The 27,230-nt window shown below is 34.0% G+C and overlaps 3 protein-coding genes across 11 annotated transcripts; 2 read left to right on the top strand and 1 right to left on the bottom strand.

Annotated features, from left to right (window-relative positions):
• Positions 1-10,159: 10,159 nt before the first annotated feature.
• Positions 10,160-13,603, top strand: LOC104722602 (cellulose synthase-like protein G2). 3 transcript variants are annotated; one of them, XM_087474638.1, is made up of 5 exons: positions 10,160-10,997; positions 11,409-11,561; positions 11,685-11,792; positions 11,877-12,320; positions 12,594-13,603. In XM_087474638.1, the coding sequence occupies exons 1-5, from the start codon at positions 10,758-10,760 to the stop codon at positions 13,479-13,481; spliced, it is 1,833 nt and encodes a 610-aa protein (XP_087330764.1). In that variant the 5' UTR covers positions 10,160-10,757; the 3' UTR covers positions 13,482-13,603. The 3 variants fall into 3 exon arrangements, with proteins under 3 accessions (XP_087330764.1, XP_087330766.1, XP_087330765.1); XM_087474640.1 differs by lacking the exons at positions 10,160-10,997; positions 11,409-11,561 and having other exon boundaries at positions 11,662-11,792; positions 12,205-12,320; positions 12,598-13,603; XM_087474639.1 differs by lacking the exons at positions 10,160-10,997; positions 11,409-11,561 and having other exon boundaries at positions 11,662-11,792; positions 12,205-12,320.
• An 864-nt stretch (positions 13,604-14,467) lies between these two features.
• LOC104722600 (cellulose synthase-like protein G1) lies at positions 14,468-18,846 on the top strand. 5 transcript variants are annotated; one of them, XM_087474636.1, is made up of 6 exons: positions 14,624-15,414; positions 16,814-16,963; positions 17,040-17,168; positions 17,276-17,719; positions 17,835-18,430; positions 18,556-18,846. In XM_087474636.1, the coding sequence occupies exons 1-6, from the start codon at positions 14,824-14,826 to the stop codon at positions 18,566-18,568; spliced, it is 1,923 nt and encodes a 640-aa protein (XP_087330762.1). In that variant the 5' UTR covers positions 14,624-14,823; the 3' UTR covers positions 18,569-18,846. The 5 variants fall into 5 exon arrangements, with proteins under 5 accessions (XP_019087890.2, XP_087330762.1, XP_087330760.1 ...); XM_087474634.1 differs by having other exon boundaries at positions 17,019-17,168; XM_019232345.2 differs by having other exon boundaries at positions 14,468-15,414; positions 17,835-18,846.
• Positions 18,688-24,738, bottom strand: LOC104722601 (putative E3 ubiquitin-protein ligase RHA4A). Of its 3 annotated transcripts, XM_087474646.1 has the most exons (7): positions 24,484-24,738; positions 23,749-23,829; positions 23,038-23,176; positions 22,547-22,670; positions 20,051-20,274; positions 19,795-19,880; positions 18,688-19,131 (listed from the first exon to the last, which is right to left on the bottom strand). In XM_087474646.1, exons 5-7 carry the CDS (start codon positions 20,270-20,272, stop codon positions 18,918-18,920), a joined length of 522 nt encoding a protein of 173 aa, XP_087330772.1. In that variant the 5' UTR covers positions 20,273-20,274; positions 22,547-22,670; positions 23,038-23,176; positions 23,749-23,829; positions 24,484-24,738; the 3' UTR covers positions 18,688-18,917. The 3 variants fall into 3 exon arrangements, 2 of the variants coding, with proteins under 2 accessions (XP_087330772.1, XP_019087891.1); XR_002034050.2 differs by lacking the exon at positions 20,051-20,274 and having other exon boundaries at positions 19,010-19,131; XM_019232346.2 differs by lacking the exons at positions 22,547-22,670; positions 23,038-23,176; positions 23,749-23,829; positions 24,484-24,738 and having other exon boundaries at positions 20,051-20,405.
• Between the last annotated feature and the right edge of the window lie 2,492 nt (positions 24,739-27,230).

Genomic DNA, 27,230 nt, shown 5'->3' with positions numbered 1-27,230 from the left:
CTTGTGTGAAGTATATATTAGATGTAGGATACTTGCAACCTGAAAAGTGAGTGGTGATGACACTGAAGGGTTTTAACAAATCACAAATCTTTTCCCCACGGTTCCACTCTTCGTCTGAAGGTAAAAACTTATAATTAGTGTCATAAACCTTCATGCTACCTTCATGCTTTTCTAAATTTTAAAGCTCTAGCTAGCATTTCATAAGTAGAATTCCATCTAGTACACACATCAAGAGATAAACCTGCTCCACTTTTAATCTTTACTCTTTCCACACAAGCTGCAAATGCATCTTTCCTTTGTGTAGATGCTTTGACATATAAGACATTCTCCCGTATGTTGTGTAGAACATCTTTTGCTAAATCTAACCTTTTCTTCACGATCAGATTTAAAATATGGGAACAACACCTCACATGTAGAAACTTCCCATCACATAAGAGATCAAACCACTAATCATTTGAAGTTGACCTTTGAGAATGTTCTGCATACTATTATTATTGGTAGCTTTATCCAACGTAATAGATAATACCTTCTTTTCTAATCCCCACTCTTTCAGACACTCAAGAACCTTATTTGCCATGTGTTCACCGGTGTGTGTAGATTTCAACTCACAAAAGGCTAGAATTTTACTATTTAAGTTCCAACTACCATCAACGAATGAGCAGTTAGACAAATATAACTTGCCACTATAGCACGGGCTAACCACATGTCTGAAGTAAAACAAACTCTACCATTATTCATTGCAAATACTTCTCTTAACTTTTCTTTTTCTATCCCATATCTCACATATACATCATCCGCAGCAGTTTGCCTACAAATGGGCTGGCATTCCGGATTTAAATATTTATCTCTAGCCCTAACTTTCTCATACTCGACATACCTAAATGGTTGATCATGATAGATTATAATTTCACTAATCATCTCACGGTCTACTTTCTGATCATATGGAGGTTTATCTATCTTCTTAGGCCTCTTTGGACACTTCTGTAAATGGAGACTCAAGTGGTGTGTTCCATAGTTTCCATTTTGTTTACTACTTATAACTAATTTTGTACTACAATGGATGCACCTAGCCCTTTCTTTACAATCTTTCTCTATCCCTACTGAAACAAAATCATCCCAAACAAGTGAAGTTTTGCGTCTCTTACGTGGAGGTTGAGTTTGAGCTTGAGTTTCACTTTCCTCTGTTGCTTGCAATTCTGCATCTTCCTCATTCATTTCTATCATCTCATTGCTGGCATTGAGATATGCGATTGTTTCAAGAGACTCCAAATCCATCCTTCAATCAAAAGTAAAAAAGCTTCAATCAATCTCTTTAAAATCATAAATTTGATGTAAACAAGGAAAGCTATTTGGAACACGTACAAAGAAAGACATAATATAGAGTTTTTGTTTATTTAATGTAATTTGATGTAAACAGGTGGCCATGTATTTACAAATCCTAGAAAGAGAAGTAAATCTATATGATAACGTGAAGAAAAGAGAAGTAAGCCCTTTGATTGCAGGTCGGTATTTTTATCACATGGTATTGTATTGGACGGAGAATGACTATGCAACTCGTAACTACAAGGGACTTAGGTCTAATCTATTATTGTTGGTCAGAGACTTAGGTCTAATCTAGAACCTAACAAGGGAGAAAATAAGGGAGCAAACTCAGAGCAAGCTAAATATCTAATTTGTTGTCGGTCTAATCTAAAATCTAACAAGGGAGCAAACAACAACAAAATCTAATCTAAAATCTAACAAGGGAGCAAACAACAACAAGATCTAATCTAGAATCTAACTAGGAGCAAAGTTTGAATCGGCTAACCTTGTAGGAATCGAAAATTGAAGAGAGGAAGATGACCCAGATCGAAAATTGAAGAGAGCACGACGACCCAGATCCAAAAAAGCAGCGAACTAAGCAATCTTCAAGTCAGAATCGAGATTGTTGCTCAATCTCTCTCGTTCTCTCTCAATCTTCAAGTCGACTCATTTTGTTTTAGGGAAAGAGTGTTAACCATCTAAGCCAAAAACGTGGCCGTTTTGTTTTATGCAACAAAAAAAACAATATTAATGGGTACCCATTTAATAATATAAAAACCCATTTACTAAGTGGATTTAGTTGGATAAACCCATTTTATGCCATTAAACTATTTTTAATATATGGGTTTATATGGGTAAAAATTTTACACTTACCCATATATTAAATGGGGGTTTTATACCCAAATTAACATCCCTAGTTTTGATGATAACTATCAATGGGATGGGGGTTATCAGAGTGTAGAAGAACCAGTACTTAACCATTGAAAAAAAATTCTATGACTTGTTAGAAAGTGCAAAAAATTCAATATATGATGGTTGTCGTGAAGGTCAGTCACAATTATCTTTAGCTGCTAGAGTTATTCAAAATAAAGCAGATTATAATATGAGTGAAAAGTTAGTGGATTCAGTATGTGAAATGTTGAGTGATTATTTACCAGAAGGAAACCAGGCTACGGGTTCTCATTACGAGACAGAGAAATGGATGCGCAATTTAGGACTCCCATATCATACAATTTATGTTTGTATAAACAATTGTATGTTATTCTGGAAAGATAACAAAAAGGAAAAAAAATGTTTGTTTTGTGATGCACAAAGATGGAAGCGTAAGAATGACCGACGCAGAACCAAAGTACCATATAGTCGTATGTGGTACTTACCTATTGGTGATAGACTGAAGAGAATGTATCAGAGTCACAAGACTACAGCAGCAATGCGATGGCATGCCGAGCACCAAGCAAAGGTGGGAGAAATGAGTCATCCGTCTGATGCAGCGGAGTGGAAGTATTTTCAAGAACAAAATCCTCAATTTGCTGAAGAACCTGTAACGTGTATTTGGGATTTTGTACTGATGGGTTCAATCCATTTGGGATGTCTCGTCACCATTCATTATGGCCAGTGATATTGACGCCATATAATCTACCCCAAGGTATGTGCATGGATACTGAGTACTTGTTTCTTACAATTCTGAAATCTGGTCCAAACCATCCACGAGCTAGTCTTGATGTCTTTCTCCAACCTCTTATTGATGAGTTAAAAGAGTTGTGGTCTACTGGAGTCGATGCATACAATGTGTCCTTGGGCCAAAATTTCAACCTAAAAGCAGTGCTGATGTGGACGATAAGCGACTTTCCTGCGTATGGCATGTTATCTGGATGGACAACACATGGTAAATTGTCTTGTCCAGTTTGCATGGATGATATGAAGTCCTTTTATCTACCTAATGGAAGGAAGACATGTTGGTTTGATTGTCATCGGAGATTTTTTCCTCCTGATCATCCTCTGAGGAGAAATAAAAAAGATTTCCTGAAGGAAAAAGACGCTACAAGAGAGTATCCACCAGAGTCCTTGACCGGTGAGCAAGTTTATTCTGAGCGGTTGAATTCTGTAAATCCACCAAGAACCAAGGACGTCGGTGGAAATATTCATGAAAAGAAGATGCATGTATATGGAAAGCACCATAAGTGGCACAAGGAGAGCATTTTATGGTCGCTACCGTACTGGAAGGACCTTAATCTCTGACATAATATTGATGTGATGCATACATAGAAGAATTTTTCAGACAACATCATGTTCACGCTTATGCGTGTGAAAGGTAAATCAAAAGATTCCGTCATGTCAAGGTTGGATATAGCAAAGTTCTGTTCTCGGCCACACTTACATCTTGACAGTAGAGGTAAAGCACCTTTCCCGCCCTATACATTGACAGACGAAGTCAGAACAAGCTTATTGGAATGTGTGAAATACTCGGTTAAATTCCCAGATGGTTATTCGGCAGACTTAGCTAGTTGTGTTGAATATGAAAAATGGAAAGTTTTTAGGCATGAAGAGCCATGACTGCCATGTTTTCATGGAGCGGTTACTTCCATTTATCTTTGCAGAACTCCTTGACCGGAATGTCCACCTTGCGTTATCAGGTATATTAATTAATTATTTAAAGTTCTATATATATATATGAAGTGAGTAAAGGTTTTTTCCGTAATAAATGTGATGAAGTTTGAATAAATATAAAATTGTAGGGGTTGGAGCATTTTTCCGGGACTTATGCTCGAGAACTTTGCAAACAAGTCGACTTCAAATTCTAAAACAAAACATTGTTTTAATCCTTTGCAATTTGGAAAAGATTTTTCCACCATCCTTTTTTGATGTGATGGAGCACCTGCCTATACATCTTCCCTACAAAGCTGAATTAAGAGGCCCTGTCCAATATAGGTGGATATATCCTTTTGAAAAGTTTTTTAAAAAAAATAAAAGGAAAAGCAAAGAACAAAAGATATGCGGCAGGATCAATTATAGAATCATATATCAATGACGAGATTGCTTATTTCTCTGAGCACTACTTTGTTTCGAACATACAAACAAAATCAAGGTGATCAATTAAGAGTAAATATTTTTAATGTGATATTTAATTTAATAGTCATAATAATTACTTTTTAATTATTTGGTCAGATTAACAATATTTGATGAAGGTGAAGCGTTTGAATATCATGTCCCTGGAGTACCCTCTATATTTACTCAAGTTGGCCATCCCAGTGGAGAAATGAATTAAATATGGCTTTCAGGTGATGACTATCATTGCGCACACGCATATGTTTTACGGAATTGTGACTACTTTCAGCCAATAGAGTGGTATATAATTAGTTAAATGTCACAAATTAGTTACATTTTAAGATATCTAATTCCACTATATTTTCTCATATACATTTGTGGTGATCTTATCTTTCTATATAGTATGTTCGAGGATTTTATTTCTGCAATATATCCAGGACTTACCGAGAAAGAACTCTCCGCGAAAAGAGCTGACGAATATCATTCTTGGGTTAAAGAATATGTATGTTAAACCATTTTTCGTGATATACATATTGTACTTATTGTTATTATTTAACATAACGAGACTTATATATATGCAGGTTAGTTATTGGAACACCTCAAATCCATTTCCTACTTAGGTTCAAGAGATTGTGCATGGACCTTTGAACAAGGCTAAAACATGACCAATGTATTTTACAAGAGGTTATTTGTTTCATACAGAGAACCACGGTGCTGAACGAAAGACATGTAATTATGGGGTCTCTGTTAAAGGTGAAAATTATGCGGATGCATCTAACGCTGCAGATTTCTACGGGACATTAATTGATATCATAGAACTTGAGTATGAAGGGATGCTTGGGTTGAAGATCACACTATTTAAGTGCAAGTGGTATGACCCTGTAATTGGTAGAGGCACTCGGAGAAGTAATGGTGGCGTTGTAGACGTTCTTTCATCCAGAAAGTACAATAAAAACGAACCATTTATTCTAGGTATGTATATAAATACCCCAATCCTCAATTTATTGTCATTATCATATTTATATATAATATGTGTAACTTTTACATGTTGATTGCAAAACTACATCTCAAGCCTCACAGGTTTGTTATATTCCGTACCCATACATAAAGTAACCGAAGTATTTGTGGCTCAATGTTCTAAAAGTGAATCCGAGAGGAAACATTTCTGGAGAACCAACTATTTTGCAAACAAAAAATGATGATGCTGTATTGATGACTACAATTGAAGATGTCATAGAAGACAATTTGGAAAAGGGAGACCCAATAAACATTGACTACGATGTTGCAGACGCGGAACCTGAAGATGAATTTATGTGTAATTTATCGTCTTCGGATGATGATGAAGAAGATGACAAAGAACCCTGAAGATTATATTGGTGCTTTAAAATATGTTAAATAAATTATGTACTTTAATAAACGTAATTGTTTTTTTTACTTTTTAATAAAAATTAAAAATACATGTGTTTTAAGATTTTTTTTAGAACATTTCTAGTTATTTGAATTTATTTTCTGTGCAATACATATTGAATCATAACATTTTTTGAGAGATAAAAAAACAAATAAAAATTTACAACTGGGGGTACTCGAACTTGTGTCACTGGATATTTAGTAACCATACATAACCATCTGATCCATCTTCTCTTTTGTGATTATAAACAAAACGTGTTGTTTATAATGTGTAAATCATTTGTTATATTTTGGACAAAGAAATTTAGGCCAAAAATCAACTCGGGCCCAAAAACACTTCGATCCAAATGCGATCCATCGCATTTTCTTCTTCTCTTCGATACTCAGAGAAACCTAAACCTAAATCATTTTCTTCTTTCTTCTCTTCGATCCATCTTCCTTGTTCTCCTCGATCGACCTTCTTTCTTCGTCTTCGATCCATCTTCCTTGTTATCTTTGATCGACCTTCTTTCTTCGTCTTCGATCCACCTTTCCTAAACAAAAGATCTTCTTCTTTCTTCTTATTTGATCCATCTTCCTCCATCCAGATTCTGTCTCATAGCGTCGAATCCTGTAATTAAAACCAAAAAGAGAAGGGTTGCACCCAACACTTTCACGCCGACGGTTTCTTCTTTCTTCTCTTCGATCCATCTTCCTTGTTCTCCTCGATCGACCTTCTTTCTTCGTCTTCGATCCATCTTCCTTGTTATCTTCGATCGACCTTCTTTCTTCGTCTTCGATCCACCTTTCCTAAACAAAAGATCTTCTTCTTTCTTCTTATTTGATCCATCTTCCTCCATCCACATTCTGTCTCATAGCGTCGAATCCTGTAATTAAAACCAAAAAGAGAAGGGTGTCGACGGCTCGAATTCCTCCGCCGTTCACGCCCCAAGAGATACAACGAGTTATCCCCCAAAATTTTCGGAACTTCCCACCACCACAGACGCTTTTCCAGAACTCCGTCAATCGCGTTCTTGATCCCCCTATCTCGACAACGGAGGTTCAGAACAATACTGCGAATGAACCGGAGGATCATCCGCTGTCTCCACCGCAGCACTCTCATGGTCAATCTCTACAACCATCTTCTCAAGGTAACAATTACGATGCTGAGCCTCAACTCTAGGATGACACGATGCAATCTCTTACTGCTCTGCTTACGATGCCTGGCCGTGAGAAGTTTACGACTGTTCTCTCTCCCATACCGTTACCAAAGACAACTTGGTAATGTTTGTGGCTTTGGTTTGTTTTAATTCTCGTTTGTAGCAACTTGGTAATGTTTGTGGCTTTGCTTTGTTTTAATTCTCGTCTGTAGCAATTGGTTTGACACACTTAGGGAGAAGACAACTTGGTAATGTTTGTCTTTGGTTCAACAATATGTTTGGGGATTGAATTATCGTTGCAAGCACTTGGTTTATTTATCTTAGGGTGTCTTTGATTCTCGTTGGAAGCTAATTGTTTGGTCGTATGGCAAGTTTGATTCTCATCACTTTCAATTGGTTTGTCAATCTCGTTTCTTTCAATTCGATTGTGCATGAAAGTATTGCATAGTTATAGAATCTCTTTGGCATTGTTTACATGTGTATTTGAAACCATTGATGCAACATGTGTATGTGAAACTAACTATCATTGTTTACATGTGTGTGTGGAGGTTTGATCGGGACAAAAAAGGCCAACTTGTTCGGAAGATTACCAAGATTTTTACAAACAAATTCGATGGTCCATATTATACTTGGACTTGTGTGCCTCCTGATAGAAAAGAGATATACTTCATGGAGTTTGCGGTAAGAATAGTACAATGTAACTTGTTTTCTACTTTTGTTTATTGCTTGTTTTCACTGACATAATTCCTTCTGTCTTTGTTATGTAGAAAACTCACACCTGGGATCCATTGATAACAGGAACCGTTCAAGAACATTTCAACACCATCTGTAACCGCCGGATGAAGGGCATGGTTAGCGATGCAATGACGGCTCGAATAAAACCTTCATGGATTGAAGGTGAGCTCTGGAAAGAGATGGCTGCTAATTGGGATACTGAAGAACAACAGCAAAGGAGTTCCACCTATTCCAAGTGTCTTATGTCTGACCGTAATGGTCTCGGTCCTCACATCCACTTATCAGGCCCTAAGTCAAAGGGAAATCCAAGATGATCTGGTACTAAGTCATTTCTACTTTGTTAGTTACATTTATCAATATTTCTATTTTATCTGGTACTAACCATTCTTTAATTTCTAACACTGCAGGGATTTGGGAAGAGAGGTCAGTATGGGTGAAGCTTTTTTCAAAACACATACAAAGCCGGATAGGTTCTTATGTTGATGGCAAGGCAGAGAAAATCCATCAAGCTTATCAACAAAAGTTGCAAGAGAAGATGGCTGAGCTCGAGGCAGATTCAACTCTTTCAGATGGTACTTCAAACCGTCGGGAGCTCACCGACGATGAATGTACTGCCATCTTTCTTGAGGTAAAGTAGCATTTCTACTCGATCATGCATTTGTTTTGCTCTTTACTTACTGTTTTTCTTTTTCTAAAAACAGTGCACTGAGAAGGATTCACGAGGAACTCCTTATGGTGTTGGAAGCCACAAAGATACTTTTGGCAAGGGCAAGGGCAATCAACCATCACAAACTGAAGCGTTTCTTACATTGCAAGAGCAACTGAAGGAAGCCCAACGTCAGATTGAGGTTCAGGCGACTCTCAATGCTGAAGCTGCTGCTCGAGAAAAAGAGACTGCTCTCCTTGTGGCTGAGCAAAAGCATGAGATCAAAGAGTTGACGATGATGGCAAAGTTTATGCGCCACACTAATCCCCCCTACCTGGAGTTTATAGCCTCTCAATCAGCTGAGGAGGACAATCTTCCATCAAAAACTCCATGATCAACTCCAATATGGTTCATATTGTTTTTTAACTCTTGAACTAAGTTCTTTTCTTCAGTTTGTATGTGTTCTATTTTGGACTTGTGTATGTTCTGGTTTCAATACAATAAAAACCAGTTAATTTCATTAATTTCTAAAACAAAGTAGTCGCTATATAGTCGTCATTTAGACGACAAATTGTCGTTAAATAGAGGATAAATAGTCGCAGAATAAAACGACTAATTTCAGACTACAATATTGCAAGTTTTTATTCATGTAAAAACGTCGTAACTTTGTCGCTAGCGACTAATAAACGACTAATGCTAATATAATCGTTAAATTGTTGGTAAATTGTCGCCGAATTTGGTTACTAAATGACGACAATGCGACGACAAAGTAACGACAACACTATATCGTCGTTAAATAGTCGCTAAATAACGACTATTTACCGACTATATGTATTAGCGACAAAATTTTAACTACAACAATAATTAGTCGCTAAATAGTCATATATGTTCATTTAACGACTATTTAGCGACTATTACCACAGTGGCCGGTTGCCTGTTTTCTTGTAGTGTGATAGGATATTGATCTTAATACACTCGTAATAGTCAATTAACTATAGCAAAGAAATGATTCAAAAATTTATGTCATTATGACTGTATTTTTTTTCCCTCAAACTACTTTGCAAACATTTTTCTTAAAGTGTTATCATTACATAAGACCATCATTAGCCCAGCACTGCTCTCAACGTTCCTTTAAAAAATATATATATTATTTTAATCACAATTAATTGTAGCCACTCAAAAGTTGACACTTGTTGATATTTGTTGAGAATCATTGCTTCCACAAGCAACAGAAGAAACGATTCTCTTCTTACTGAACCAAATAATTGATTTTTTATTTTGTTTTTGGGTCTCATTCATAAGAGTAATTGTGAAAGCATCTCCCAGTAATAATGCTCTAAGTACACAAATATTTCGGGTATCAGCATCTCTAAGTACACAAGTATCTCCCAGTAATGAGCATCTCTAAGTACTCAAGTATATGTCTATTAGGGCATGTCCACTGGCAATTTCTATTAGAAATATTTTTAATAAAAAATTAAAAAATAATAATAAAGAGAAACGACAGTTGAGGAACATTTTTTCACTGAGCAACCTGAGAATCGTTTCTTTTACTACGTGTTCACCTATTATAGCTAACCTTTTTTTCAAAATTTTTATTTAAATAAATAATAATATTAAAATAAAACTAATTAAAATAGGTGGCGATGCTGATGGTCTTAGTCTATATCATCTTCTCTCTTTCCGAAATATGTGAAGGTGGTGGTTCTCACAATCCCTACTAAATTTAATGTTACCATTAAGAACTCACCAAATACAAGTTAATGTATTTATCAAGAATTTATTTGTATGTACTGGCAGATACTACTACTAAAATTGACAACCATCTTTTCCAGTTAAGAAATCTTTTACAGTATAAATTATTTTAATATAAGTTATAACTATCATGCTTAAACATATTTTCTTATACATGATTCAGTTAATTATTATTATTTTATATTTTTGTAGTATTCAAGTGAATGAACTATACATTGTATATAGAGATTAACAGAGATGTAATCACTTATTTAATAAAGTTATCCTATTCAGCTTACCATATATATCTACTCTGAAAAAAGAAACTCGCCTATAAATATCAAAATTCTATGTAGCAATCTTCTCATATTTGTCTCGATACAAAAAGAAAAAAAAAGTAACACGATGGAGCGGCATAGAAACCACACGGTCGGCGGCACAACCCTCCACACGTGTCACTCTTGCCGGCGCACCATTCCATACAGACTATACGCCGTGGTTCATACGTGTGGCATCGTAGCCCTCATGTACACTCACTTCTCACAGCAAACACATACACACCTCTAATAATAACATGTCTTCTTCTCTTCTCCGATATTGTTCTCTCTTTTATATGGGTCACTACAATTTCCCTCCGGTTTAACCCGGTTCACCGGACCGAGTACCCTGAAAACTGCGCAGCTAAACCGGAGGACTTTCCGAAGCTGGACGTGTTTATATGCACGGCTGATCCTTACAAGGAGCCTCCCATGATGGTGGTCAACACCGCCTTGTCTGTGATGGCCTACGATTATCCGTCAGATAAGATCTCAGTCTACGTATCGGACGATGGAGGATCGTCGTTAACTTTGTTTGCTCTTATGGAGGCTGCTGAGTTCTCTAAGCATTGGTTGCCTTTTTGCAAGAATAACAGTGTTCAAGATCGGTCCCCTGAAGTTTATTTCTCATCAAAGTCACGTTCATGGACTAAAGAAGCCGAAAGTATTAAGGTATTTTATTATAAACTTAAACGTCCACTTATCTATCTCTAATGTTTAACGTTTTTCTCGGTTCCTTGATTCAATAAAAAGTTATACGTACGTCAGCATTTGTTAAGAGTTATTTTCATTATTATTATTTTTTTCCTAACTTTTTTTGTTTTTTAAATGTTAAATTTATTCAAAAAAAAATTTTGTTTACATTTGTATATGCCTCTTGAAGCTGAATTTTTGAGTGAAAAATAAAGTATTAAAACGGAGCAAGCTGAAAATTTATGCTCTAAAAAAAAATATGGTCTTGAAGCGAATCAGATTCGTAGAAATAGGCAACTCTCCGTGTTTCTAATTTTTATTTCCCTATTATTATTATTTTTTATTGTAGACTTAAAACTAACATAAGTTATTGGACGATGAAATATATAGATGATGTATGAAAGTATGAAGAAGAGAGTAGAACATGTGGTGGATAGTGGCAGAGTTAATACTGAACAGTCCATCAAATCTGATCAATTCCGTGGAGTCTTCGATTTGTGGGGTCAAACCTTCACTCGTCAGGACCATCCTACTATCATTAAGGTATAGTCTTACTCATTTTGTATCGCATAGTAGTATCATATAAATATACCTTATAATGTTTTTATTTAGAAACAAAAGCTTCTACAATAAGAATTCTTTTATTTCTACTAATTTGTGGCGAAGGTACTACAACATAACGAATCGGAGATAATGCCAAACCTAATATATGTATCAAGAGAGAAGAGTAGAGTTTCACCGCACCATTTCAAAGCCGGTGCTCTTAATACTTTGGTATCAACTAATCCCTTCCTTAACCAATCTTGGCTCGGTTAAATGGCATTTGGGTTTTAATATTTCGTTATATATTCATTGTAGTTACGAGTATCTTCAGTGATGACAAACTCACCAATCATTCTAACACTAGACTGTGACATGTACTCAAACAATCCTACAGCACCGCTTCATGCTCTATGCTATTTGTCAGACCCTAAAATCCATTTTAGTTTAGGATTTGTGCAATTTCCGCAAAAATTTCAAGGAATAAACAAAAATGATATTTATGCATCCGAGCTCAAACGCCCATTTGACATAACCACGATTGGTTTTGATGGACTTATGGGCCCCATTCATCTGGGAACTGGGTGTTTCTTCAATCGACGGGTATTTTATGGATCTCCGACAAGTTTGGTTTTGCCTGATATAGATGAACTTGGACCAAACCGGATTGCCGACAAACCCATTATGTCCCAAGATGTTTTGGCATTGGCACACGATGTAGCAGGATGCAACTACGAGCGCAACACCAATTGGGGATCCAAGGTATATATATGTAAGATAAAAATGAATCTTTATGTATTTTGAGTTTGACTTTGACCCCAACTTGCCCTCTCCAGATTTGATTGGTTTCTATGACATTACTTATTAGCCATCAAAACATAGTGATTTGATGATTTATAGTCAATAACTTAAACAGAGTAGTAAAGTACGTTATTTATATAATTATATGGTTTTCATAAAAGAGTATTTCTTTATTTGTCATAAAATTGTATAGGTGCGTATAAAATTAATCTATATTTCATAACTACTTGACAGATAGGGTTCAGATACGGGACATTAGTAGAAGACTACTTCACAGGATTTATGCTCCATTGTGAAGGATGGAGAACAATTTTTTGCAGCCCCACAAAAGCTGCATTTTATGGAGATTCTCCAAAATGCCTAACTGATGTAGTAGGCCAGCAAATGCGATGGTCCGTTGGACTTCTTGAAGTAACTTTTTCAAGGTACAACCCAATCATCTATGGATTCAAGTCACTGAGCCTATTGATGCGCTTAGGCTATTCCCACTATGCATTTTGGCCATTTTGGTCAATTCCTCTCACGGTCTATGGACTTTTACCCCAACTTGCCCTCATTTACGGTGTTAGCGTCTTCCCCAAGGTTTCTGATCCACGGTTTTGGCTTTACATCTTCTTATTCTTCGGTGCGTATGCGCAAGATCTATCGGAATTTTTACTGGAAGGAGGAACTTATCGGAAATGGTGGAATGATCAAAGAATGTGGATGATAAGAGGACTCTCTTCTTTCTTCTTTGGTTTTATAGAGTTCACTCTCAAAACCCTAAATCTCTCCACTCAAGGATTCAACGTCACCAATAAAGCCAACGACGATGATAAACAATTGAAGCGGTATGAGCAAGAGATTTTTGATTTCGGCCCTTCTTCCATGTTCTTACCCATGACATTTGTCGCCATAGTGAATCTCCTTGCTTTTATATGGGGGATTTATAATCTTTCCGCTTGGGAGGAAGAACTCACCCTTCAGTTGATGCTGGCGGGTTTCGCAGTGGTGAATTGCTTACCGATCTATGAGGCTATGATGTTGAGGAAAGATGACGGAGCATTACCAAAAAGGACTTGTTTCTTAGCTGGTATCCTCACATTTGTTCTTATAGTGTTAGGTTACTTCGTCCTCAAATAACTTCAACCCGTTAGGGTTTAAATATACAACAATAGTACACCTTGCTCAAGATGAAGCAAGAGAGAATAATGTGATGAATCTGTGTAACCAATATTTATAATGTTATGGAATACATTTTGATATCTTGAATCAGCACAAAATTAAGATTTACATTTTGTATTGATCTATTCACTTGCAAAACTTGTACTTTTTTTTATTTTATTCGGGTTATAAGTCAAACCGATGAAGTTTTGTGGAGATATATTCTGGGTGGTCGACTGGTCGTTATGATCGTCCGCAGAGGTCTTTGTGGAATAGATATGGAAACAAAGGAGCGACACAGAGAACAAGTGTTGTGAGCCAAAGGTGATTATAATCGGTTATATATAGGATTCTTATTATTAAAAACGTCGAAAGTACTTGAAACGATATAAACAAAACTAAGTATACAATTTTTTTGTTACAAATAAAATCTATGTATACAACTCTCTTTGATATACATACAATACAAGTGTGAGTATGGTGGTCGATATCGCTTCTTAGTAAATAAATCAAAAGTACATGGGGCAGTTAATACTTAATACACAGACTCCAGAAGATAAGATTAACAGATTTATACTTGTATCAGTACTTCACAGTGAATCCAGACTAATTGGAACATAGTATACATCAATATCGCTAGGTGTTAGATTACGAAATGAAAGGTGATTTTTTTGGGTTCTACATCTTTCATATCTTCTCTCTCGCCGACACCTAGATTTTTGAAGGCAGTCGCTCTCACAATCTTGCCGACGTCTATATTGGTTCAATCACGGAATTATTCTCCTTTCTTTTCTTTTTGCCTCTTTTGGCAACCATATTTTTCTCCCTTTATTGAAGAGAGAATTTTTAATACTCCTGTATTTTAATTTATCCACTGAAAGCTCAGCAAATAATATACAACTATTTCAAAAAAAAAGAACTAGTCAATGACAATATATGTATTCCCATTACTATATTTTATATATATTAGAAATAACTTTCACACCATTTTACTAATAACTATCTTTTAAAATGAGATACAATTAAACTATCAGCTGAAACATTTATTTTTAAATGGTTAAAATTTCAAGAAACTCAGTAAGAATAGTCTGAAGTACACCGTAAATTTAAATTACATAGATGTAACTATTTATTATATGATGTTTTATTATTTATCAATTTGCACACACCTTTGAAAAACTTAAATCGTCGGGTAAAAATATCGACTTTTTATACAAAGAGCACCTCTACAAGATTATTGGACAGTATAAATATCAATAATCTAGCTAGAGGTGAGTTTTGTTCTTACTTGCAGTTCTCGAAAACTATTTGTTATATATCAATGGAGCCTCACAGAAAACATAAGGTCGTCGGCACAACCCTCCACACGTGTCATCCCTGCCGGCGCACCATTCCATACAGAATCTACGCCGTAGTTCATATGTGTGGCATCATAGCCCTCATGTACCATCATGTACACTCACTTCTCACAGCAAACGCACCTATAATAGTAACATGTCTTCTTCTCTTCTCCGATATTGTTCTTTCTTTTATGTGGGCAAGCACAACATCCCACCGGTTAAACCCGGTTCACCGGACCGAGTACCCTGAAAACTTTGCATCTAAACCGGAGGACTTTCCGAAGCTAGACGTGTTCATATGCACGGCTGATCCGTACAAGGAGCCTCCCATGATGGTGGTCAATACCGTCTTATCGGTGATGGCCTACGATTATCCCTCCGATAAGATCTCAGTCTACGTATCGGACGATGGAGGATCGTCGTTAACGTTGTTTGCTCTTATGGAGGCTGCTGAGTTCTCTAAGCATTGGTTGCCCTTTTGCAAGAATAACAATGTTCAAGATAGGTCCCCTGAAGTTTATTTCTCATCATCAAATTCACATTCGTGGACTAAGGAAGCTGAAATTATTAAGGTAAGTGTTTACTTATCATCTTATATATCACTTGTAATTAGGTTTAGTACGTTTTAAATGTTTAATTTGGATATATATGCAGGTAAACACAATATTACGTCTTCTCGTACTCGTACGTGCTAGATAGTTCTAGAACTGTAAACATAATTCACAAATTCTTTTTCTGTCGTCTCACTTTCCTTTAATAGTGACCATTTATCGAGAGTAAATGCTTTCAATTATGGAATACCACTAGATTTTAATCTGCGATATCATGTGTCCATATAATTTTTATTTTTATTTATATTTTATATTGTATTTGTTTGTTTTATATTGGATGTTTTCAAAATAGAGGTAACTAAATTTCCTAACCGTTTGTGCGGTTAAATATTTATTTTAAATTTTTAACTTGCAATATACTTTATGACCATTTGTTTGTTATATTTAATTTTTTTTGTTTAACGTTTGAAGATTATATTTTGATTTTTAGTTATTATAACAAAAAAAGATATTTAAATACATAGTAAATCATTTATATGCTATGATTAAGTCATATTTTTCATGATGATTTAATTATTTTACACAATCTTAGTAAAATCAACTTAATTTTTCTATGTCAAATATTCTAATATTAGTAGTGTTGACAAATAATAAAATGAGGATTTAACCCGTGTTAGCACAAATTTAGTGATATTTTATTAATTCTAATATGTCCTCTTTATAAATCATCTACTATATAACCATATTATATAGTATTTTAATTTTTTAATTTTACATATTCGTAATATTTTAAAATTTTATTAAGTTTTTATATATTAATTATAATATTTAAATAAATGTGAATCGAAGTTCTTCTTAAGTTAATAATCAAAGCTCACAGATTTTGGAAAACAAAATAGGAATTAAATTGTTGTTTTCTTTGTTTGCAAATAATATAGAGATAGAATATCTTTAATATACAATAAAATATGTGGTTAAATATATCATAGTTTTTGTTTCCAAATTGATTTTGCTGTATTTTTTTAGTTGGAATGGTATGTAATATATTTAGGAAACAAAATTTAAAGTAATATTATTTTTGGAAAATTTTTAGAAATTAATTTTACAAATAAGTTTTAAAATAAGTAAAAATAAAAAAGCATAATCCAAAATGTACTTTCTAACAAAATAATGTATGATTCCTTCATAGCCTTACGTTCTTGTCGACAATAATGGTGATTTTGGTCCTATATATGTCCCCAAGATTTTGGGACAATGTGACGTAACATATTGAATATTAAAACATCCATGACATTTTAATTTTTTTTATCTTTATCGTAAACGATAGGAGTATTAATTGTCTTAATTAATGAAATAAGTATTTATTTCTTTAAACTTTTTGAAGAAATATATGTTAAAATGTGTGGTGGAACACGTACAGCTGATGTACGCAGACATGAAGGGCAGAGTAGAACACGTGGTGGCCAATGGGAACGTTGAGACTGCGTTGATCACATGTGATAACCTTCGTGGAGTATTCGATTCGTGGAACTACAAATTCAGTCGTCATGATCACCCCACAATTATTCAGGTATTCATATATATCTCTATAACTTGAACTAAATAGCATGTTAACAAGATCTCAGTTCGAATTAACTCGAGGACAGGTGTTGCAAAATAGCGAGACGGATATGGACAATACTGAAAAACATATGATGCCAAACCTAATCTATGTTTCAAGAGAGAAGAGGAAAGTCTCACCACATCATTTTAAAGCCGGTGCTCTTAATACTTTGGTATATCAACTAAGTCCTTAATTCATCTTTAACGTTTTAGTTCGATTTACTAGCATTCAATAGTTCTTTATTGGTTACTTTACTTGCATGTTTTCTTTTCATTGTAGATAAGAGTATCAGGGGTGATGACAAATTCACCGATTCTATTAACCCTCGACTGTGATATGTATTCAAACGATCCAGCAACACCGGTTCGTTCTTTGTGCTATTTAACAGATCCTAAAATCAAATCCCGTTTAGGTTACGTGCAGTTTCCTCAGAAATTTATAGGAATCAGCAAAAATGATATATATGCATGTGAGTCTAAACGTCTCTTCAATATTAATATGGTCGGGCTTGATGGTCTAATGGGTCCGAGTCATGTGGGAACTGGTTGTTTTTTCAACCGACGGGCTTTCTTTGGTCCTCCTTCCAAGTTGATTTTACCAGAGATTGATGAACTAAGCCCCTATCGGATTGCCGATAAGTCCATCGAAGCACAAGATGTTTTGGCATTAACACACAATGTAGCAGGATGCATCTATGAGTACAACACCAATTGGGGATCCAAGGTAACTCAACTCTCATATTGATTTCCATTTGTTATAATATTAATTAACATGTCTTGAGTAACTTGATGGTTTAATAATTCTATATAAGTTGAACTTATCATTCAAAACTATGCAGATTGGATTCAGATATGGGTCATTAGTAGAAGACTACTACACAGGATTTATGCTCCATTGTGAAGGATGGAGATCAATATTTTGCAGCCCTAAAAAAGCTGCATTTTATGGAGACTCTCCAAAATGCCTAACTGATGTAGTGGGACAACAAAAGCGATGGGCCGTTGGGCTTCTTGAAATGTCGCTTTCGAAGTATAGTCCAATTTTCTATGGACTCAAGTTACTGGGGCTGTTAATGGGCTTAAGCTATTGCAACTCTACGTTTCGGCCGTTTTGGTCAATTCCTCTGACCGTCTATGGACTTTTACCCCAACTTGCACTCATCTATGGAGTTAGCGTCTTCCCCAAGGTATCAGATCCGTGGTTTTGGCTTTACATCTTCTTATTCTTTGGTGCGTATGCGCAAGATCTCTCGGACTTTTTATTGGAAGGAGGAACTTATCGGAAATGGTGGAACGATCAAAGAATGTTAATGATAAAAGGACTCTCTTCATACTTCTTTGGTTTTATAGAGTTCACTCTCAAAACCCTAAACCTCAGCACACCTAAGTTCAACGTCACCAGTAAAGCCAACAACGATGACGAACAGAGAAAGCGGTACGAGCGAGAAATCTTTGATTTTGGAATTTCTTCGTCCATATTCTTTCCCTTGACTACGGTTGCCATCGTAAACCTGGTTGCTTTTGTCTGTGGGCTTTATGGTGTTTTCCTATGCGGAGAAGGACTCGTCCTTGAGCTGATGCTGGCAAGCTTCGCGGTGGTGAATTGCTTGCCGATCTATGAGGCTATGGTGTTCAGGATATGATGGCAAAAAAACTACCATAAAGGATTTGTTTCAGAGCTAGGATCCTCAATTTGTTCTTACTGTGTCAAGTTACTTCACCCGTTAGGATCAAATTTACAACAGTAATACATCTGGCTCAATCAGAAGCTAGAGAAAATAATGTGATGAACCTGTGTAACCAATAATGTACTGTGATGGAATACATTTTTCATCTCTTGAACCAACAAAATTAGATTTACAATTTGTACTGATCTATTCACTAACAAAACTTGTATTTCTTTATTTCATTCGGGGTTTGAGTCAAACTGGTGAAGTTTGAGGAGAATCTGGATGGTCGTTGTCGTCCTCCACAGCGGTTTTGGTGGAGGAGATGGAAACAGAGGAGCGACACAGAGGACAAGTGTTGTGAGAATAAAGCCAAAGGTGTATACAATCCATATGAAATATGTGTTTGCATGAAGGCATTTCCACCAACTCTTCCTTCAGCTCGAATTCTCCCAAACATACGCAACATCTGCAAACACCACCAAACCAGTCAATCAGTCAACCTTTCAATCCACCAAATCAATGATCATATTAACACAAGGACTTGAAAATATCTAATATCAATAGATTTTGAATTTGCCAGATGGGTATTTTACTATTCAGAATGAGGACAAAAATCCAGTGAATAAAAAGGTACCTCTTGTCGATGACAAAAAAAAAAAAAAAAAAGGTACTTCTTGTCTAAAATCTTGATTTTGGTCTTATATATATGGAATTTAAATTTTCCGTCTTTTGATATTCCTTAGCTCTAAGCAACGGCCTAAAAACACTTATGAGCAAAGAGCATCTCAACTCGTATATTTCAACTTTCAAGAGGATAATTCTTAGATATCGCAATTCGGCTATTGACACTGTTAACATAATTCTCTAAAGTCCAAGCTCATGAAAACTCATATATACTAAGATTAAATTGGCCAAGTATAGGATTTAATGAATTCATTATTGAATATAAGAACACTGACAAGATCTAAAAAGGTTTAGGTAAAAGTGAAATTTTTAAGTAAAAGTGAAATTTTTGATAAAAGTGGAGTTTTGTGACTAAATGTTCTTTAAAAACAACAATACTGTGCAGACATTTCAGAAGCCCTTTTTTTTGTTGAAAGCAAGAAAAGAAGAAACAGGAGTAACTTACAGAGAATCTCTTGTTCCTAGTTCTTCATTGAACAAAACGACGTGAAGCTTTTCTTTGAGCTCTAATTTCACATCTAACAAACAAATCTGCAAAATAAAACACAAATCAATCTCAGCAGTGTTCTTCATTCAACTTTATATAACAGTCCAATAGAGAAAACAGGACTATAGTTCTCACATATGTAGATATAAATGATTCATTCAGTTACTTTTGCACATATGTAGATATATATCTACAAAGAAAATAAGACACTTACCGAAGGGAGATGAGAAGAAGACTGGTGGCTCAAGGAAACAGGAAGAACCACGGGTGGAGAGGAGAGAGAAGAGGCTCTTCTCTTGAGGTAAAAGAGATAGAACAATAGGAAGAGAATGATGGAAAATAAGATTGGAATTGAGAAGATGAAGGCTTGGTAGAGTTTCAGTTGAATTGCTTGTGGGTATAGGTGTGGTGTGATTGGTGATTGAGGATCAACCATGACTTCAAAAGTTTATTATTGAAATCAAACTCAACAACAAAAAAAAAAAAATGAAACGAAACACACAAATGAGAAATGAGGGTTTTGATGGGAGCTGAGGAGGCACAAGAGGAGGTTATATATAGATATCCTGTGTATGTGTATATCTAACCAAAAGCAGGTAACTGTGCAACCATATCAGATTTGGACTGAGATTCTATAATAATATAAAATATCTAAAACTTTCTTTTTAGTAAGGAAAAAGTAACTTGTACACTATTGAAATGCATCTTAATATACCAAATTTCAAGCTATTTTACCTGTAAGGCTGTAACTAGTTTATTAGTTAAGAGATTTAACCTCTACCAATGCAAAGTTCAACATATATCCTTAAAAAATAGGGGCTAGATCTGATGACATAAGAAATTTGGACTGTATATGTAATATGAATACATGTTTATGTAACATCATCAGTAAGGGGAAATGGTGGATAAAAAGAGCCTTTTTATATAAAATACAAGGGTATATATTCCTCATGGCTCTTTTAATATAATGAAAAGGTAAGAAGTGAATAAGCAGGTGATGAGGTTCCACTAAACAAAATGAATAGAAACTTTAATATGCTTAAGGATTAGATTCAGATGTCTCAATCCTCATTAACATGGGACCTATATAATTATTAAAACCCATCATTTCATTTGCTGACTCATTTTTGGTTATTAGATTATTTGACACTAGCTAAGCATAAATCATATGCTTCTTCTTTTGCCTACCCTTCCCCAGAAAAGAATGAATACAAAAACAAATGTAAAAGTTTTCTTTGGCAACTAGGTGTCTACACCAAAATCTAGAATTCTTGGTGATCAAGTCTAAGCAAGCAGTAAAAATCATTCACAAACTTCAACCAATAGACCAAACCCACTTAAATACAACCACACTGTTACTATGTACATCTTCTGTAAGCTTTCATTTCTTATATTCTTCTCTTTTACTTTTGAAAAGTGGTGATTACTTAAATAAAGATATCTATACCTATGGCCTCTTCACTTGGATTAGGACAAGATTCTCAACTCAAATCTAAGAATTTTCATTTATTTATTTAATACGATTTGAAACAAGTCAATAACCTACCAATATTTGTTAATTACCGAGATTATATGATTTTAGTTTAAGCAAGACAATCCTGCCAACTTTTCACATTTCATCCAAAGAAGATTTCCTAGTGAACTACTCAACTCAAACACAAATGAACAGTCAACCAGTAACTTCATTTCTCAAATCTGTTAACTTTAGGGAAATAGTGTTTATACTTTTTGAACAATAATTTTTCACTACCAGCAAAAGCAGATAAGTTTTCTCGACATCTTTTAATAGACTGACACATAAACTTACCAAGATGATTGTGCCTAGGACCCCCAAATAAATATCTTGATTTAGGATTTGATTTGTGACCCACATTGATCAGTTTTTTCCCTTTTCCCTTTAGTGATAGACAGCTTTTTGTATTTTTACGTTTGTTTATCAACAACTTGGCCCTTTTAGTATGGCATATATATTGCTCATTCTGTTGAGGTCTACTATCGAATTAGCTAAAACTTCCCATATCATTTTCAATATAATATCTGGTGTGGAAAAGAACATCTACGCATATAGAGACTAAAATAAGCCTCGTATATATTATCACAGAAATATCTATAACCCCAGTAGGTTCCATTTACTCAATAAAAAATATTTATGTATATTTCTATCACTGGTGATAGTGGATCCTGAGAGGTGACCTCCCTCGCTCATAGTGGGAATGATCAAAAGATATCACTAACTTAGATTCTAAATGGATGAGTTTAGGGATTATAAAACTATTTGATATAGCTTTGTTAGAATACAAAATATGAAGACCCCTGAACTTTTCAAATCGTTTTAAAGATCTTGGTAAAAGCAGACACATACTAACTTTTAAGGTTACAGTTATGTGGTTCTTACGGTTTTTGGCTAAAGAACTCTAGTCTCCTATTTCGTCTACACTAAATTTTCTTATTAACTTCTAAGACAGAAATCAACTTATATCTCTACTATACTCTGGATTAAATCCAGTAAAGCACATATTACTTCATATCTTATGTCATTCATATTTTCACAGGACTGTCTTTAGATGGATTTACACCAAAATAAACCTTGCTAGGCAAATTCAAGCAATTCAAAGAAATGCCTAGTCTCTAATTCTTCAACTTCGGTTGGAAAGCAATAATTTTGAAAGGCAAAAGTCACAGAAAGAATAAGGTAAAAGGGGAAATTTACCTTTTTAGGCGTAAATGTGATGTTGATGTTTGCTTAAACTCCAAGGTCTAAATTTGGAAGGTCTTGCAGATGTGTCTTTGAGCCATCATTTTTGCCAGCAAAAAGAGCTTTCACGCACCAGAAACTGTTGAAAATGAGCAACGTGAAAAGGTTGGTAGAGGCCAAAGACACGTCACTATAGAACAATAAGCATATGAAAAGCTGACCTCTAGAACCTTTAAAGAATCTATGATGCATGTAAACTGGGACATTTTCTGATCTCTATATGCTGTTTTTGAGCAAACATAAGCCAGTCGATATGAGTAACGTATGTTTTCTAAGTGGACCCAAGTTTTCTTCAAATTGATAACTCACTTTATAAATGTAAGTTATAACCAAACGAGATATGACTTTTGATCAGACAATTACAGCTGTATCTCAGCCTTAAGAAAAAATTTTACTTTGATTCTATTAAGCTTTTTCAGTCTACACCAATAGAACTCCGTACTCACCTCTTGATGAAACAACTTCCATTTAGTGGCTTTTACTGGTATCAGATTCTGATGGTGCTTTTGATAGGAACATTGACATTTGCGAGTTATGATCAGAACATGCTCTCTGCCATGGCCAGTCTCTGAAAAATATAACTGACTGCAAAGAGAATATAAAGAGGGTCATGACTGTTATAGAGAGGTTTCATGAACTAAACATAAAGAAAGCTGAGATATCCAAAACACACACATGGCCTTTCTGCACGAAAATGTGGTATAGTTTCTGAGAGATAATAGAACAAACCCACGGGTAAAAAAGCAGAGAAAGAGAGATATTCGAGCCTAAATGACCGCCTGGTATTGAGAATAACCTAAGTCTATCTTTCAAGCCTAATGTGATGTAAAAGGTTTGCATAAACTGCAAATTAGTGAAACAAAGCTTCAGTGTGAATGTAAAACAAGTGGCTGGAGTTATCTAATTGTGAATAATCCATCTGTTGAATTGTATATATCAATGCATGTTCAGTGACATGTATAGATTATTGTTACGTACTAAACAGTTAGAAAAAATGTGAACCAGTCTCACAGTATGGTAAAAGAAATAGATTCAGCTCTATTGTATAAGCGTGAAGCGAAAATATCGTAAATAAGTTCTATCAACCAGATGTGAAAAGATATGGCATTATGCAAGTCCTTATCTCCAACAATAGGGAAACAAGATAAGCATCAAACCTTTTTGTTGTTGGATTTACTGTGTCCTGGATTGGACTGAGTGCTCCCCGTACTTGTGCAATTCTTCTCTCTTTTTGAATACTGAAAAACGTAAAAGGAAAACACATGAGAAGCTCAAAGTGCTCACTTTTTTCACTTTTCAAAGCTGATACAAATGACTAGTAAAGAAGTAATCATAAGAAGTTAGTTGTTGATAAGAAGAGGATATATATATATAAAAAGAGTTAACAGTTCACAAAGCTAATGGCATCACCAACTCAATTCAACTTAGGTCTAATCACTTTTCTGAAACTTTATACCACCAAATTAGACAACTCTTCTGCTAGAAACAAAATCCAAATTAACTTTCCTTTGAGAAAACGAAAAACTAACACTACAGTTTTAACACAAACAAACACCAGCCATGAATCAGTTAGCTCATATTCAGAATCCCTTTCAGAGTTCCAAATTCCATATCGCAAGGCTCCTCCATATATAAGCTCAAATCAGAATTCAATACTCAAACTCACTTGGAAACCAAAATCAAACTATGAATCGTTTACCAATTTACCTCACCATTTAAAACACACACAAAAAAAAAGCCACAACGAACTCCAAAATCAACTCACTACAAGACTAATGCGACTAGTAGTACGAGACAATTCGGACGAAATCGAATAAACTAAAATCACATAACAATGCCTGATTCTGAAACTAATTGAAGAACGAGATTGAGCTCTGAATTTTTAAAAAAACCATTCTGCTGTAGATCTGCTATAGACTTTTCTAATTTTGCTTCATCTCTTCTTCTTCGCCCGCATGCCTTAGCTACGAAAACGAAACAAAACAAAAAAAAACTGTACAATTGCGTTTTTGCTATTTTGAACTTCTAAACTGGGCCGCCAAAAAAAAACTTTGAGATCGGACCCGAAGCTTTTCGACTGTGCGATTGGTGTTGAAGACCACATCAGTGAAAAAGAAAGGAAAAAAAAAATCTTTTTTGTTTACTTTGACGGAAAATATCCCCAATATTTATATATTATACTAGGTTTGACTCCGTGCCCCGTGGTGTACCACGGAACAATTTTTTTTAAAAAAATTTGAATATATTATAAATAATTCAAGTTTATTTGAGTTTTAATTTAAATGTTACATTGTTATATATGTGTGGGTTCTCACAGTAATTAATAAAAATGTTAAGATAGATATTCATTATATATTAAAATAACTCAGATGTGAAATAATCTATATCCGAATATATTTGTTTGGTTACAAAAATCCTAAAACAATTTTTAAAATATATATCCATTTATAAAAATTCAAATCACATCATATACTGAAAAAAATCTAAAATTTTATTAACTTTATGTATTAAATAATAATTTAAATAATTAAATATAAGATTAAATAAAAGTAAAAGGAGAATTATATTTTAATCAAACATATTGTTTTAGATTAGGTAGATAGATTTAGGAAATTAATATTATCAAATAAGGAAATCATTGTGTTTGGTTGTAAGGATTGTAGAGAATCTAGTTGGAACTTGTTTGGATACAAAAATAAGAGAGGATGACACAAAAATGTACTCCAAAAATGTTAAGATAGATATATAAAAAGAAAAAAAATAGTGAGCTACACATATGTATGCATTTAATCTTATAATAGTTAGTTTTTTTTAAAAAAGTTCAAAACTTAAATAAAACTGAAAATAAAAATCATTAACAGTTATTTAAGATATTGAAACTTAAACTAAAACCGAAAAATTCATGTTTTAATAAATAAAATATGAAAATTACTTATTATACATTGTTAACCAAAAACAAAAACTTTTTCTTTAATTTATTTAAATACAAAAAAATATTATCATTATCTGAACTTGTTAGAATCAAACCCAAATTATATCAAAATCATTAGAACTACTGAAATAAGAGGAGAATTGTTAGAAATACTCCTTTTGTGATACCTCTTTTCAAAAATATCCTTTTTTAAACATTTTTATTTTTACCCTCTTTTACACAATTACAATATGTTAAATTAATTTTTAGATTTTTTTTTATGTTTGGGTTCTCTATTTTACCTTTTTGAACATTTTTATTTTTACCCTCTTTTACACATTACAATATATTAAATTAATTTTTAGAATTTTTTTTTAGGTTTGGGTTCTCTATTGTATATTTAGGTTATAGTTTTGAAGGGTTAGGGTTTAGTATTTGGAGTTTAGGGCTTAGAATTTAGTTGTTTTATACATAGAAAATTGTTATTTTTGAAAATATACAACATGAAAGGGTATTTTTAAAAGTTACATAGAAAAAGGGTATTTTTAAAAAACCCCCTAATAAAAGTCATTTACTCATAGATATGTGGTAAAAATAAAATTTTTAATATCTGAAAAATTTTGATTTTTAATTTATTTATAGTTAAGTTTTGCAATTGAAAAAAAACTATTATAAGATTATTGCATTAACAAATATAAAATATATCTTTATAATGAATAAAGGTATTTTGTTAATTATTAAAAGACAATAAATTATTCTATAAAACAGTTTTATTTTTTTGTTTCTAATACAATAATAAAATAAAATAAAAAAATTTGTTGGTAAACGCCAGTCAAACCTGGTCAACACTGAATTCTGACAAACAACCGAAATATAATAATTGTGATGTTAAGTACTTATCATTATATAGCTGGTATATGTGACAATATAATACATTCACTTGATGTAGTTGGCAATACATTTTTAAAATTGGTATGTGTGACTATGTATTCAGTTATACTTCATATTGCTGTCCATTTTTTCCCTATATAAAAATACAGTAAAACTTCTATAAATTAAATATCTAATTTAAGATTTAACTGATGTGGTTTTACCAAGTTGTATATAACATGCATATTTTAACTGATGTGGTTTTTAGATTTCAAAACTTTTGGGATTTGTATCATGGTTGGTGCAACATTAACTATTATAATTCTTTATCAATAAAGAAAAAAAACATTGACCATTACAATTAATATGAAGATGCGATCATGTTAGATATTTTTAAAAATAATAATTTGTTGTAACGGGAGGTTTTTGATTTAACATTTAACATTTTTGAGAAAAAGTCTCTCAATCATACTATTAAATTAATAATATTCTAAGGGTTTAATCAGATAATATCTTTTGCAGGAAGGTTTGATCGATAACTTCATATCGTCAATCAATATATGTCTCGATCGTTTTCTTCACGTAATTCGCTATTTACCAATCTACAAGTTGACCCCGTTATCTTGGAAATGTTGGCATGCGTTGACATTTTTCTCATTTACTATGTGTATTTATTTGTCAACTACTAATTTTTAATGGACCCTCGGTTTTTTAAATCAATAGTAGTAACATACTCCCTCTGGTTTAGTTTACTTGACGTTTTAGAGTAATTTTTCTGTTTAGGATTACTTGTCGTTTCCATTTTTCAAGATAACATTTACAATAAAATTCCCAAAACAGCCTTATTAAAAACTAACC

Source organism: Camelina sativa, chromosome 11 (assembly GCF_030686135.1).
Source record: "Camelina sativa cultivar CO46 ecotype springtype chromosome 11, ASM3068613v1".
NCBI classification, from domain to species: domain Eukaryota; kingdom Viridiplantae; phylum Streptophyta; class Magnoliopsida; order Brassicales; family Brassicaceae; genus Camelina; species Camelina sativa.
Note: the sequence above shows the minus strand (reverse complement) of the source record. Positions and strands in the feature narration are given on the sequence as shown.